The sequence below is a fragment of the Drosophila guanche genome, unplaced genomic scaffold, assembly GCF_900245975.1.
Source record: "Drosophila guanche unplaced genomic scaffold, DGUA_6, whole genome shotgun sequence".
NCBI lineage: Eukaryota > Metazoa > Arthropoda > Insecta > Diptera > Drosophilidae > Drosophila > Drosophila guanche.
Window position 1 is genome coordinate 279,071 of NW_022995764.1, and position 13,577 is coordinate 292,647.

The 13,577-nt window shown below is 38.9% G+C and overlaps 2 protein-coding genes across 2 annotated transcripts; both read left to right on the plus strand.

Annotated features, from left to right (window-relative positions):
• Positions 1-3,045: 3,045 nt before the first annotated feature.
• Positions 3,046-3,916, plus strand: LOC117591069. Its single transcript, XM_034284171.1, has one exon. The coding sequence runs from the start codon at positions 3,127-3,129 to the stop codon at positions 3,889-3,891; it is 765 nt and encodes a 254-aa protein (XP_034140062.1). The 5' UTR covers positions 3,046-3,126; the 3' UTR covers positions 3,892-3,916.
• Positions 3,917-6,483: 2,567 nt separating this feature from the next.
• LOC117591083 lies at positions 6,484-8,462 on the plus strand. The gene has a single exon (XM_034284184.1). It carries the CDS (start codon positions 6,541-6,543, stop codon positions 8,419-8,421), a length of 1,881 nt encoding a protein of 626 aa, XP_034140075.1. The 5' UTR covers positions 6,484-6,540; the 3' UTR covers positions 8,422-8,462.
• Positions 8,463-13,577: the final 5,115 nt, after the last annotated feature.

The window sequence follows — 13,577 nt, forward strand, 5'->3', positions numbered from 1 at the left end:
CTTGATCAAATTTCCGTCGAAAGTACCATTTACAGTGTCCGATAGTCTTCTGCCAGCTCCAAAGAGTCCTCCATCGATAACTCCTTTGCCCAGAAGAGTGCCTTTTTGTTTCAAGTGATCTTCGCTTTTGACTTTGGTACCTCTCAGTGGGGTTTTTAGCTTTCCAGCACTCGCACGTGTTATAGTTCGACAGCGGCACATGACTCGCATTCCATGGATTCCCCAACGGATTTAGGACCTTGCCAAAGTTTTGCAACGTCAGCGAGTACAGAAAATCAAAGACGACATCTACTGGACGTTCCAGCATCTCTGACAAAAGCATAGATAATATTTTGATTGTACAGAAACCAACGCTCCTTCTCCTTGTGGGAATTGGCACTCATTTTTTCCAGTTTTTCATCACTTTCCGTATCCCTTTTCCTTGCATACTCAATCGACGCTTGGTTGTTTGTTGGAGGCACTTGCAACACGCTAACACGACGACGGCAGGTCGCGTGTGCGGCAGCGTCCGTGGTCATGTAACGTTTGAGGTAAGTGCCCAACACGAACATTTCGCGGGAGCTCAAAAACTTATTCGAGGTAACCATTTTGTAATTCTGTCAGTAAAAATAATCGAAAAGGAATTTAGTCGAAGCTGTCATCTGAAAATATTAAAAGATAGAGACAAAAATATCTTCTTCTTGTTTCTTGAATTCTACCTCGATTCTTTCTGGCACTGAAATTGCAAAGGCTGATTCCAAATATCACTTCTAGAAGGCATTTTAGGGTTTTAAAATATTTTGTTCTGTTCTTCTGACATTTGCTGAAAAATTTTCCATTATTTTAGTTTTGACAAAACAAAATTTAATTCAAATGTCCGAGGCGAAGAGGTTGTACCTTCATGATGTCTTTAATCCATAAACCCCCATTAAAATGCTGACACTGCATTAATGATTTACATTTGTAAATACATACATACATATGCACATACATATGTAAGTTATCAAATGACAAGAAAGAATTGAAATGAAAGAATTAGGAGCTAAATGAAAACAACAAAAATCTGAGAGAAATAAAACAAAGCAAAAAACAACAATCAAAACACATATAAACACAAAAGCTACGTAAAATAAAACAAAACAAAAAATATAAAACAAACTACTTCGATTGGGTGCACAAGTGAGACAGCGCTATTCCACACTAGCGCGAAAGAGAGAGAGAGAGAGAGTGAGAGAGCTGAGCAAAAAGCAGAGAGCAACACCGACGCTGTTTAAGGGGAAATAACGGGGCAATATGCGGAACATGTGAAACGAAACGGCTGTCTCTGCAAAAGGGGAAATTTTACATCGAGAGAGAGCTTGCTCTCTTGCTCTCTGGCGCCTTAACACTAACACAGCCCCACACACACTCATAAACGAATGCAGGCATAGAGCATGGAGCGCACGCGATGAGTGCAACTTTTGCCGGCAAATTAGTGGCAGAGACGCCAACGTCGCAGTCAGCACACGACCTCCAACCTACACCTCCCACTCTATCAGTCCCCTCTCAGCTTAGCTGCCCCTCGAGCACATAACGAGTCTAGGAATAAAAGTCAAGATATTCGTGGGGATATTCATATGGAAGTGGGCGAAGAAATTACTTGATTCAATTATTCAAAGTAAAATGTGAAATTTTTGCAAATAAAATGTGGAATTTTAAATATCTTAATAAACTGCAAAATAAATGAAAATTGCTCATTGGATTTGTAATATTTACACAAAGCCATTGACATACTTAGCTCGGTTACATCGGTTTTCCGATGCCGATTAAAGATTACACTTTTGAGAAGAGTAATTTCGTTCCTTCTTTATGAAACTTTGAATCTGTTTAATTCCTGAGGAAATACCACCAACTATCAATATAGGTATGATTTATGTTATCTATACGCTGCACTCCACACCACACCACACTCTTTACCACTCAAACAAATAAACCAAGAAAGCGTTGCAACAAAAACATCAAACGGCGGTACGGTGCATACATACATACAAATTATGTACCATGTACATATGTACACACGAGGTTTTGCTTTATTTACGCATAATTTCATACAATTTATGAAGGTATTTCGGATTGTACATAAATTTCAGGGCTTCCAGAACCCCCCTAACAAAAGGAAAATAAAATATACATATACCAATTGAAGTTCAAAGGCCCACAAGTCAATAAAATATTAAAAATTAGCAATGATATAAATACAAGTAATACTTGACTTGAAGGCGCCGGCCAATGTGGTGCCTGTTGCTGCCGTTGCCGCTGCCACCCACAACGTGCCACAAAGCAGGCCGACACGGAAGTGTCTTTCAGTTGCACGATTGTGGGTGCCCATAAAGACAATCGAAGATTAAAGGCGGCTGCTTCCGTGGAGAGACTTCAAACGTAGACGAACCTGTCTGTACTATTTTTTTGTTGGTTCTCATCATAATTTTAACAATTGACTGAGTTTCTAAATTGTTTATTTGTTTGTTGTTGTGGCAGTGGCGGCTGCCCTTTGAACCCCCTCCCCACCACACACTCCACTCTTTTGTGGCTCTATTGAGCTCAGGTGTGAACTGATAGATTGTGGATTTCCCTGACTTCCCGAAAACGGGATATCCATTGGGTGTTAATCTTCCGCGAATTATAGAAATATTTCCAGATCAAAGATTCGTATCTCATTTCGTGACCTGATAAAAACCAATGATCTGTGATCCATCTATTGGGCAATGAGAAAAAAATAATGCTGGAGTTTACATTCATCGTTTATATGTTCTTTGTCAGGTTGTTTTCTGGTGTGAATTTATCAAAGTAAAGGCCAAAAATCATAAGTAATAATTATTTTACATGATGTGGTAACATCTTTGGGGTTGTGAAAATTCCAAAGGAAATCTCGGTAAATGGGTGAGAAATTTTACCTAAATCTTGGAAATCTTCTGCTAAATTTAGCTTCAAACAAGTTTTTCATTTATAAAGAATTTTTTTAATCATTATACCTTTGAGTTAAACCTGAAATTCCTCTCCCAACTAAATCCAAAACGTAATCGGATTCGATTTACTCTACTAGCAGCGCAACAGCAGCTGCAATTTCTACAAATTTTTGCCTTTAATAAAAAAATCAAATCTCTAAAAATGAATCCAAAACCGATGAAGTTAAAGAAAAGTGCATCGAATGATTCATTTTTGTCAACAAACCGCAAGACAAAGCAGCTCTCGGTGACCTTGGGCGATGTGCTTAAAGAGGCAGAAGGAGCATCCGCAGAAGCTATCACCCAAAAGGAGTTGGCTTCCGTTCAAGAGGAGGCACAAGACCCCTACCAGAAAGGGGATGCCGAGGAGCAGCTTAACAAGTTTTGGATTGCCATCAGTGGTTACCAGCTGGATCGAGCCTTTTCGGTCTATCGCTTCTTCAATGACATTGGCACGATCAAGTCCAAGGGCTTCACCCAAACGAATGTCATGTATCTGAAGTACCGCACCACTGTGGACTGTCAGATTGCCTTGAGCTACGACGGTCAAAAGATTGGCTATGGCGGGGACATACGCGTCAGTGTTAAGCCTGAAAATCCCATGGCCTTGCTGGCATTTCTGGATGCCATAGAGAAGATGGATGCGGATACTGTTGATAGTGGACCACTGGCCGATGCTGTGACGCCAAAGGACTTTAAGGCTTCCTGTGTTATAGAAATTGAGTCGCCAAGACAGAAGGAGGAGCAGGAGCAGGCTATCAAGAAAACGGTAAAGCAGCAGCAAGTCCCCGAAAAGAAGGAGGAGCAACTGCAGGAGCAACCAGAGGAGGTAAAGGTTGAGCCTCCAGTAAATGTGTATCCGCCCAAGAAGGCTGGCTTAATTCAATGGCTGAAAGAAAAGATATCCTCCCTCTTTTTCCTCTATTAAACTTGAATAATTTTTGTTGGCTTAATTTCTGATGTTTAAAAATGTTAAAAATGATAAATATCTCCATGCATATATGTACTATGTACATATGTAAATCGTTTGACTAATTATGCGAATACTTTTGTCCAACGACTAATCAATAGGGGAGTTACAAATCATCCAATAACAATACTCCCACAAATAGAAAATAGCTGATAAAATTATATTCAAACAGAAAATATAACAGAAATTCATTAATAGAATTTTTAATTACAATAAATCAATTTAAATAAAATGTAATTTTTCAATTTTATCAAATTGTCATTATGCGCAATTAATTCCTATGCACAAATGCATTTTAGGGTGGCGCCACCACCACACCAATGCACTGTGTTGCAGTGCACCCGAAAATTGCGACTCTTCCACACCGCTCCGCCATTTTGTTGCCGCTGCTTAATTATTATATTTGTAATTTATTTTCCCCACACAGTAATATCCGAGTATAGGAGTATAGGATATGTGGCTGCTATGGGGTGTGGTGGATAGTGGCCACGTTGCACTGTGCTTTAATGCCACATTAATCCCGTGACGCAAGCACAATAACGCACTCGAAAAAGTGCGGGAAATGACAGTAACACAGCAAACAAAACGGCACAACAAAAGCAATTCAAATGCACGCATAGAATGCATAATTAATTTTTATTTTGATGACAACGTCAACGCACACCAGACAACAAACCAGCCTCAACCTCTTGCCTCATGCCTCTTCATCTTCATGTGGCAGGAACACTAGTCCTATGTCCATTGCAATTATTTTGGATTGGATAAATGTATAAAAATATCATTTATACATACATACATGTGTACAAAAAAACATGTATAGAAATCAATGTACATACACACATGCCATTAGGTTGTAGCTGAAATTAAGCGACACTTTCGAATCGAATGGGCAGTATAAGAGTTCAACAGTGGGAATTTGTTGGTGGATTTTGTTAAAAAAATGTAGATAAGTTTAACATATACATCATTTAAAATAAATATATTCCAGAAATATTATAAATTTTGAAATAGGTTAGATTTCCATGGATGTTCCATAATATTTTCTAGAAGCCGCAGATACGCTTCAATTTTAATTTTCATAAAAATAATTAATTTAAAAAGAAATTACAACATTTTTAGAGTATTTCTAAATAAGTTATTTTGAGAAGTGGATAAAAATATGTTTTTGAAATTTCATCCTGTATAAAAATCACTTTAGGATACATACAGAGGATACTTTTTGAAAAAAGGACACACAACCCTTTAGTAGTATTTTATTGATCTCTAATCCTGTCCGTTGTACACCCCCACTAGGGCTCTCTTTTTTTTTTAGACTCCATTATGCTACTCATTTAGTATAAAATGGTGGCATGTTGACGGTCATCTACGGCCGTATGGCCACACTGGAAATGGGGGAGACTAAAAGCACAAACTGCGTTCACCCACACTTCAGACCGCAAAAGCGGAGAGGGAGTTGGGAGGAACAACAATAAGGCAGAAAGGACCAGCACACATTTCAGGTTAAACACAAATTAACCTCATTTGACAAAACAAAGCGAAATAACGCCGCTAAAATGGATAATTTGTTAAATAAATTGCTCAATTTTTATACGAATATTAGAGGGGTGGAGTAGGCAAAGGTTTGGGATGGTCGGGAAACCATTCAAATATTTGTTGGCTGCTTATTTGCATATACGAGAGCGATAAATACAAATAAAACTAAAAATTCTTTTGTTAAGGCCTTGCATAATCTTTTTTCTCTTTGTTTAATCCGTTTTTATTTGTATTGTTTTTGTTTAATTTGTATGCCCTTTTAGGCGGCTGTCACCAATTATCCAACATACATTGAAATAACTCCACCCGCACCACACGACAGACTGCACCGCATCGTTGATGGTTTCCGACTGCAAATCCTCTAAAATTATTACATTCGTTAAATTTTAAACAAAGGTGATTAGATTTTATAATTTAAATGGACAATAGGGAGACGCACTTACATGGCGCCCATATACATAACGGTACAGTTATTCTCTCGCTCGTTATTTATTTAGAATAAACAACAACACAAATTACGTTTTTTCCTGTATTTATTTCCTGTTCTTTTTTCCCGCTTCCCTTTTTTGCATTTACTTTAATCGTTATGTGGGATCAACTTAATTTATTTATTATTATTTTCCAATCATTTTTGGGGGATTTTTAATTGGGTTTTTGGTATTATTGCCATACGTTTTTAGGGACCAATGTAATTTTTTGTAGTCAACTTTTGTTGTTGGCTATTATTAATAAAACAGCAGAATGCTTTTGAAATAATTGAAATAATTTATTGGAAACAAACAAAATATTGGAGAAATCAAATTCCTTTTATAGTTCTCTAAAGCATCAAAGTATATTAAGTAGCCCATTCCAATACATCTTTGAGGATATTCGGGCTAATGAAATCACTAAGGATTCACAACATTTCAAAGCAGCAAGCCTGTATCTTTCAACTTCATCTTTAAGAAATTTCCCAAATGTCCTCCAGTATAGTAGGCCTAGTTTATAGAGTTCCATTTTAAAGTTGTATTCTAAATTTGTTTGACAAATACAGTTCTCAATCAAAAATGAACAAGTTATCAAACAACAATTAAAATGTTGCCCGACCGCTTTAAGAAATTCACTCGTCGCCTAGTTTGGCTGTTTATAGCTTGTTGTTTTATTTGCTACTTTAATTTGGAATATCTCACGGATTTCTTTGGCAAAGAATCACAAGTTATAGTCAATAGGTTTGTAATAAACACTCCCGGCTGTCGAGTGCGTTTCCTGAGAAATCCAAAAAAACCGGTGCCGTTTGTGGAGCCTATACACGTGCTGCAGTGCAACAGACCTCAGTTGATCGCACCGCGTCATAAAGATGGCAATAATTACTTTGTGGCCAGCAACGTGGAGGAAAATTTGCAGTGCAAAAGTTGGCTAATGGAGCGCCAGGATCATCGCTCAAATAAATACATACTGGAGCGGGAATTCAATCTCAGTCGCCATGGAAACGAACCCATTCAAGTCGATTCCGGCCATCAAATGTTTCGCATACAGTGCCGTAATGATGAGAATGACATTAAATACAATGATGTCATATTCTTTATGCCACCGCCGTGTGAAGGTCAAAAGAAAACTCCGTCATACGAGCAGCGACCCGAACGCTTATCTGTCATGATATTGGGCATCGATTCAATGTCTCAAATGCATTTCCAGCGGAGTTTCCCACAACTGACGAGCTTCCTGGACTATGTGCCGCATACGTTTTTTCTCGGTTACAGTCGCGTGGGGATGGATGCGTATGATAATTTGCTTCCTCTGTTGAGTGGCCTGCGCCCCGATGAGCTGGAGAGACGTTGTCTTTCGGTGAATAAATCGACCTACGATAATTGCGGTCTACTTTGGGATACATTCAAGACTGCTGGCTATTCCACGAGCTATGGCGAGGATACTGCGCAAGGGATATTCATGGATGGCAAAGCGGGTTTTCAAAAACAACCTACGGACTTTTATCTGCATCCTGTCATGCTCGAAATGGACAAACACACGCGCTACAGCCTCGATGCGAACGAGCTAATCAACTGCTCGGGTGGGCGACAGTTTTTCGATGTTTTGAACTATTTCATCGATAAATTATCGTTTTATATGAAAAGTGCACCATTTTTTTCAGTTTTTTGGCATTCGCAAGGTGTAAAGGACTACTATCATTATGCCAGGCGTCTAGATGTGGACTACGTGAAGCGTTTGAAGCGTCTCCTGGAGATGGATATACTAGACAATACGCTGGTCCTACTGATGTCTGACTATGGTCTGCGTTCTGATAAATATCGATTGACGTACAATGGCATGCGAGAGGAGTCGCAGCCGTTTCTGCTGGCCATTTATCCCGATTGGCTGCAGGCCAAATATGTTTTTGCCATGGACAACCTTAAGCGGAATGCGCATAATCTAGTGACGCCTTTTGATTTGCACGCCACGCTTAATGATGTGATGGATTTGAATCTGCTGAAGGACTACCATGTGGAGAATCGAACAGAAATACTTCTTGGTTATCCCCCCAAAAAGATGCCCCGTGGCGTGAGTCTCTTTCTGCCGCTTCCCGTGAAACGAAACTGCGATTCGGCTGGCATACCATCGCACTATTGCCCCTGCAACGACCTCACGGAAATCCCCACCGATGATGGCGTTGTGTTGCGTACTGCTCGCTTTTTGATTTCTTCCATCAATGGACTTATCGCGCCCTACGACAAGTGCCAAAAGTTGCGGCTCTACAAGGTGATGCTTGCATATTTCGTGGATCTTGGCGAGAGTTCCTTCGTCTATGAGCTGCGGCTGCGAGTGCGCACCATCCCAGGGGATGGACTCTTCGAGGGCACGGCACGTCTCACGGATACGTTCCATTTGACAGGTCCCATCACCCGTGTGAATGAGTATCGCAGTCAGTCCTACTGCGTCAACGAGACGAGCAGCAAAATGTATTGCTATTGTCTAAATTAACTATCCTTTTGGAGTCAATAAATAATCTACTGTAGATTGTAGCTTTAGCTGTGTAGATCTTTATGTATGTACATATGTAGATCGTAGCTTTGGTTTGACACAATGCCAGCAATTACAATAAAAAATTGTACACATTTCATGGCGTTTTCGTATGCAACATAAATGATCACCATAACGATAAAGAGAGCCGCAAGAGCCAGCAGAAACATGTTTATGTTAGATGGAAAAGTGTAGACCAGTTCGTGACACGAAGAGTTACACTATCAGTTATATTTTTAATTTATTGTAAAATGCTTTCAAAGGGAAACATCATTCAATAAATTGCAGTGAATATTGCATTCACTTTAAGAAGGAAATGGATGAGCTTCTGTTTCGAAGCAGTCGAACTTACAAATTAAATTTGTCATGTTTTAATGATTCAATGATTCACACTAGCAGTGTATGATTCACATGTATTCTCCCAATTCTAGCCCACAAATTTCACGAATTTGACGAACTGGTAAAACGTCAAATGGTTTTTGACACTCTCCTCCGCCTCTTAACCATCCGTCCGTTGCACCGCGGGTGTTTTGGCCTTTTTATATCCGGTACTCGAAGAGTAAATAGGGTATCCAGGTATACTCTTTGAGTACCGGGTTTAACAATATTAAATTGTATTCAAAGTATACTGCATCCACAATTTTGAAGATAAAAGAAAACTAAAAATGCAATTCCGTAGGGAAAGACCATATCTATCAGATTACCGAAATGAATTCTGTTGGATCATTATTATAGCCAGAATGAAGAAATTAATATGCAGTGGCAGCCCCTACCCATTCCAATAACTTTGCTTATAGTTTCTTTCTCATTCTGCCTCCTGCATTGTGCGGCTCTGGGGGATGGTGACGAGCTTATATGTAGAAAAAATGTAAAATGTAAAATTCGAAAAATCAGAAGATCACAGTCACTAAGGTTACACTCATGTGAATGTACATGCAATTGTATACTGTTTGAGTACCGGGTATACATTTTCTGAAGATTGCGAAGCGTCTCACGAACGCTCCTACTCGTTAGATCTGAATCTGTTAATTTTGGAATTTCTGATCTATAAATATTTATGTTTGTTTTGTTTCGTTGGGGGTTTTTTCTTGCACAATTTACTATCAAAAGTTGCTTAATGTTTTGTTGGATTTCCAATGGCACTGCCATAATATTATGCTGCTGCCTTGCCGACATTGCTGAATGAAAATTAAATAAAAGCGAGTGGAAAATCTTTTTTCATTAATCAAATGATTAAGCCTTAAACTCAGTCTACGGGTCCTATTGGGATCCTCTGGCCATGGCCATCGCCCGCAGCGGATAATTTACGTCAAAATGTCAGTTTATTTGAAGAGTCCAATGGCCACAGGAGAGACAGAGAGAGATTTAGAGAGGATTGGTGAGGTGAGGCGCCACAGAGAGAGTTGCAGGTGAGCGACATGCAATTGAATTAAAATTAAAATAAATGCCACAAAGGAACAACCAACACCAAAATACGTAATAATTTGCAATTTATTTAACAGCGGACACAATTCAGCACCAACGGGGATTGTGGATGGCGTTGGTACCATCTGATCCTTTCATCAAAAAATTATAAATTAAAAAAATAATAAATTAAAACCATTTGCATTGCTGCGTGGACGAAACTCCCTTTCAATTAACGCAAAAATGGCCTAAAGTGGACAGCATTTTCTCACCGAAAATCGTCCTACTCGTCGTTGATACGAATAAATTGAAATGCTCCTCGTGATGCATGCCACTGAAAAAGTGCGTGACTGTTTCAAAAAATTAAGCCATGGTGGCGGAGGCGGCAATTGACAAGTGCATGTGAATTTAACCAAAAATAGCTCTGGAGAAAAAATCGTAAATTAATGGAAAACTGTGCAGAGTTTTCCTTGAACATATGGCTATTCATTTCTGGTAGAATCAAATAAAAATACATCCAAATACATCTCTATCTAAAACAATATTTTTTCTATGCTTATCACGTGCTATACATCGATAAGATTTTTCCCTGCTATTGGGGCGTATAAATCTCAAAATGTTCAAACAGGTAATCACTCAAATTGCTCTGATTTCCTATCGGAATTGGTAACGCCTCATAAATAAGTCAAAAAGTTGGATTTGGAGGTGTGAATCTTATCGCTAATTAATGTGTCCGTCCGCAGGGCCGGGGGCACAGACAGATGACATACATATCAAAAGGGTTATATTTCTTGGTGGGAAAACCCACACTAAATTAAAGATTACATGGCAAAGTCCATTATTGGCTAGTAAATTAAAGAACTTTTTTATTTAATCAACTTTCTGCATAGTTAAAACTTCTGCTCCATTCATTCACTTAATGTATCTGTTGCCCACATCTTTCCTGCTGATATATCCACACAGTCATTCCAGTCAATCAAATGCTCATCTATTAAATGACAAATGATTTTTAAAATCACTTCAACCTCGTCAAAGCTCTATCTACGGAGCCTTGCAGGGTGGCAGAAAAAATATTCATAGAACACGGAGAAAAGCGGAAACAGACACTTTAAAAGCTTGCGATATTGTCAATCAAAATTCAATCGAAGCCATGAATCATGACACCCAGAGGGAGAGACGAGAGCTCCTTCCACTCCTCCTCTAGTTATGGTTGATGATGGGGCTTCAAGAGAGAGCTTCAACTCTCTCTCTCTCTGAATCACTCAATTGATGGATAGATGGTTGGATGATTGCAGAAAGAGTCCTGCAAAAAAAAACTCCATGAAAAGGGAATCACTCAACGTAAGGATGCGTGTTGAATGATGGTAATGCTGTTGATGCCACTGCTGCTGTTTCTACTCGTGCTGGAATATGTGACATTGAGGAAAGGAGAGGACCGACAGAAAGCATTTAACATTGGCATCCTGCCACACACAAGGAAGGAAAGGAACCTCCTCCTATTGCGAACGAAACCTAGTGGTTGGAATGGCATTGTATGGAATGTGTGGTGGCATGAGTGTGTGTCATCAGTCAAAGTCAGTGTGGGATAGTTTTGACATTTTTATGAGCAAATGATAAGTCCCTCCACACGTTTTATGCCTGCCTGTCGTCCAATGTTTGACACTTGCCAGCCTCACACAAAAAAATCACATCTCAATATATTCGACAACTTATAAGAAATTCTGTTCGAGTGATATATTTATAGCCCTCTTACTTATCGCCCACGGTGCGGTGAATAAGTATTTTGAAATTTAAAGAGTGACACGATTAAGCAGTCTTCAAACCGCGGGCCCATCGGTCGGGCAATCAATCAAAGCGAAATTGCACACTGTATTATCAGTCGTATCATTCACGTGTTTAATGACTGACTTTTTGACGTTGGATCCCCCCATAAAAATGATAGCGAGAGTGGCTACAGGAATTTGTCAATGTCTAACGCGTCACAACTTTTATACCCGCTACTCAGTCAAAGTACCTGTACCATATTGTATTTTTTTCGAATTTTACATTTGACATTTTACATTTTTTCTACACCTGTCTTCTACATCTACATCTACAGCTCGCCACCCTCCCCTAGAGCCACACACTGCAAATCCACGGCCGTGGCAGAGACGCGGCAAGTCAGAGGCCGCACACTGCAGAAGCAGAGTGTGAATGAGAGAATGTGAAAAAAACAACAAAAGCTGCCACTGTAGGTTTAGCCACCGCAAATTAATTTCTCCATTGTGGCTATAATAATGATCCACTCGGATCCCAATTTGGTGATCTGATAGATATGGTCATTCCCTACGGAATGGCGTTTTAGTTTTAGTTTTCTTCTATCTTCAAAATTGTAGGTTTGGGAGTCTATTGATGCTGATCAAGAATATATATACTTTATGGGGTCGGAAACGTTTCCTTCTGTGAGTCACATACAACCGTTATTCGCACAAATACAATATACCCTATTACTCTTCGAGTACCAGGTATAAAAAGGGCTCGATATGGGATTGGAGTAGGAGGAAATGTTGTCAAAATATCAATGGAAAGCATTTGTTTTAAAATTCAAGTGATTTATGAACGAGTATTGCCGCAGCATGACTCGTGAAATGTCTGAAGGAGCCGTTGGTAGATATTTTGAGATATGTTGCAGTTGAATAAGTCTGTATAACTATTTTATCCATTAAAGATACTAAGATTTAGGGTTAGATCACCCAAGATTATGTACGAGAGGGTTTTAAACACTTAAAAAATACCAGAGCATATTTAAAAAAAATACCAGTAAGTTTCTATCTACCTATCCTCTGATATTCTATAATCCTAACACGTGAACACACTATTTCAAAGCAATTTCCATTTATCCACCTTCAAAATCCATACCGACCGATCGACCAAGCGAGACAGCGACCGGCAATGCCAATGCTCTGGGTCATAAATTTCTACACCAAAATTGATTTCCTGATATCATCTATATAATAATAAAATATTTAAAAACAACACTGAAATCCGTTCTGGGGGTTCGACCATTAATAATTGCGAATGCAATTGTCAAAAATTGTTCGCATGCGTTTTGCGGAAATTTGTGGACAATCCAGTGCACATTGTCTTCCTACTAATATTGACTTCCGTTTCCGCCGCAAAAAGTGCGGACCCCACAGTGTGTTTCCGATTCTGCTCTTCTTTCGAAACCTTTTTTTACACAGCCAAAAATTGTCATCGTGTGTTGCCCTATTACAACCGTGAGAGAAAAACAAAATCTATTTTCCAATGAAATGCCCCTCAGTAGATACAGAAAAAATGCACAGAAATATTTACAAATCAGAAAAATAAATCAATAAATTCGGGTATGAGGCGATGATATTTGACATTTATTAATTAAAAATGTGTGAAAATTTATATTAATTTTATTCAACAACAAAAGAGGAAGCTAATTTCAATTTATTTTATTTGTCATCTGTATGTTTTATGATCCACCCGAAAGCTCCGAGGGATCGAGAAAAAAGAATTGAAATTCTAAAAACATAAATGCCATAAATATTGAAAGATGTGGATGGACGATGGCAGGGAGGAATTCAATGCAATTGCTAGATAAGCACGCAAATAAATACCGATGTGGGATGCTGCACAATGTGCGAAATTGAAAAATATACGAGTATTCATTGAGGTATTTTTTCTTCTATAATTGTTCTTCTTAG

Bases quoted from the DNA above. Each gene is read 5' to 3' on its own strand.
- LOC117591069 (XM_034284171.1), top strand. From the start codon at position 3,127: ATGAATCCAAAACCGATGAAGTTAAAGAAAAGTGCATCGAATGATTCA.
- LOC117591083 (XM_034284184.1), top strand. From the start codon at position 6,541: ATGTTGCCCGACCGCTTTAAGAAATTCACTCGTCGCCTAGTTTGGCTG.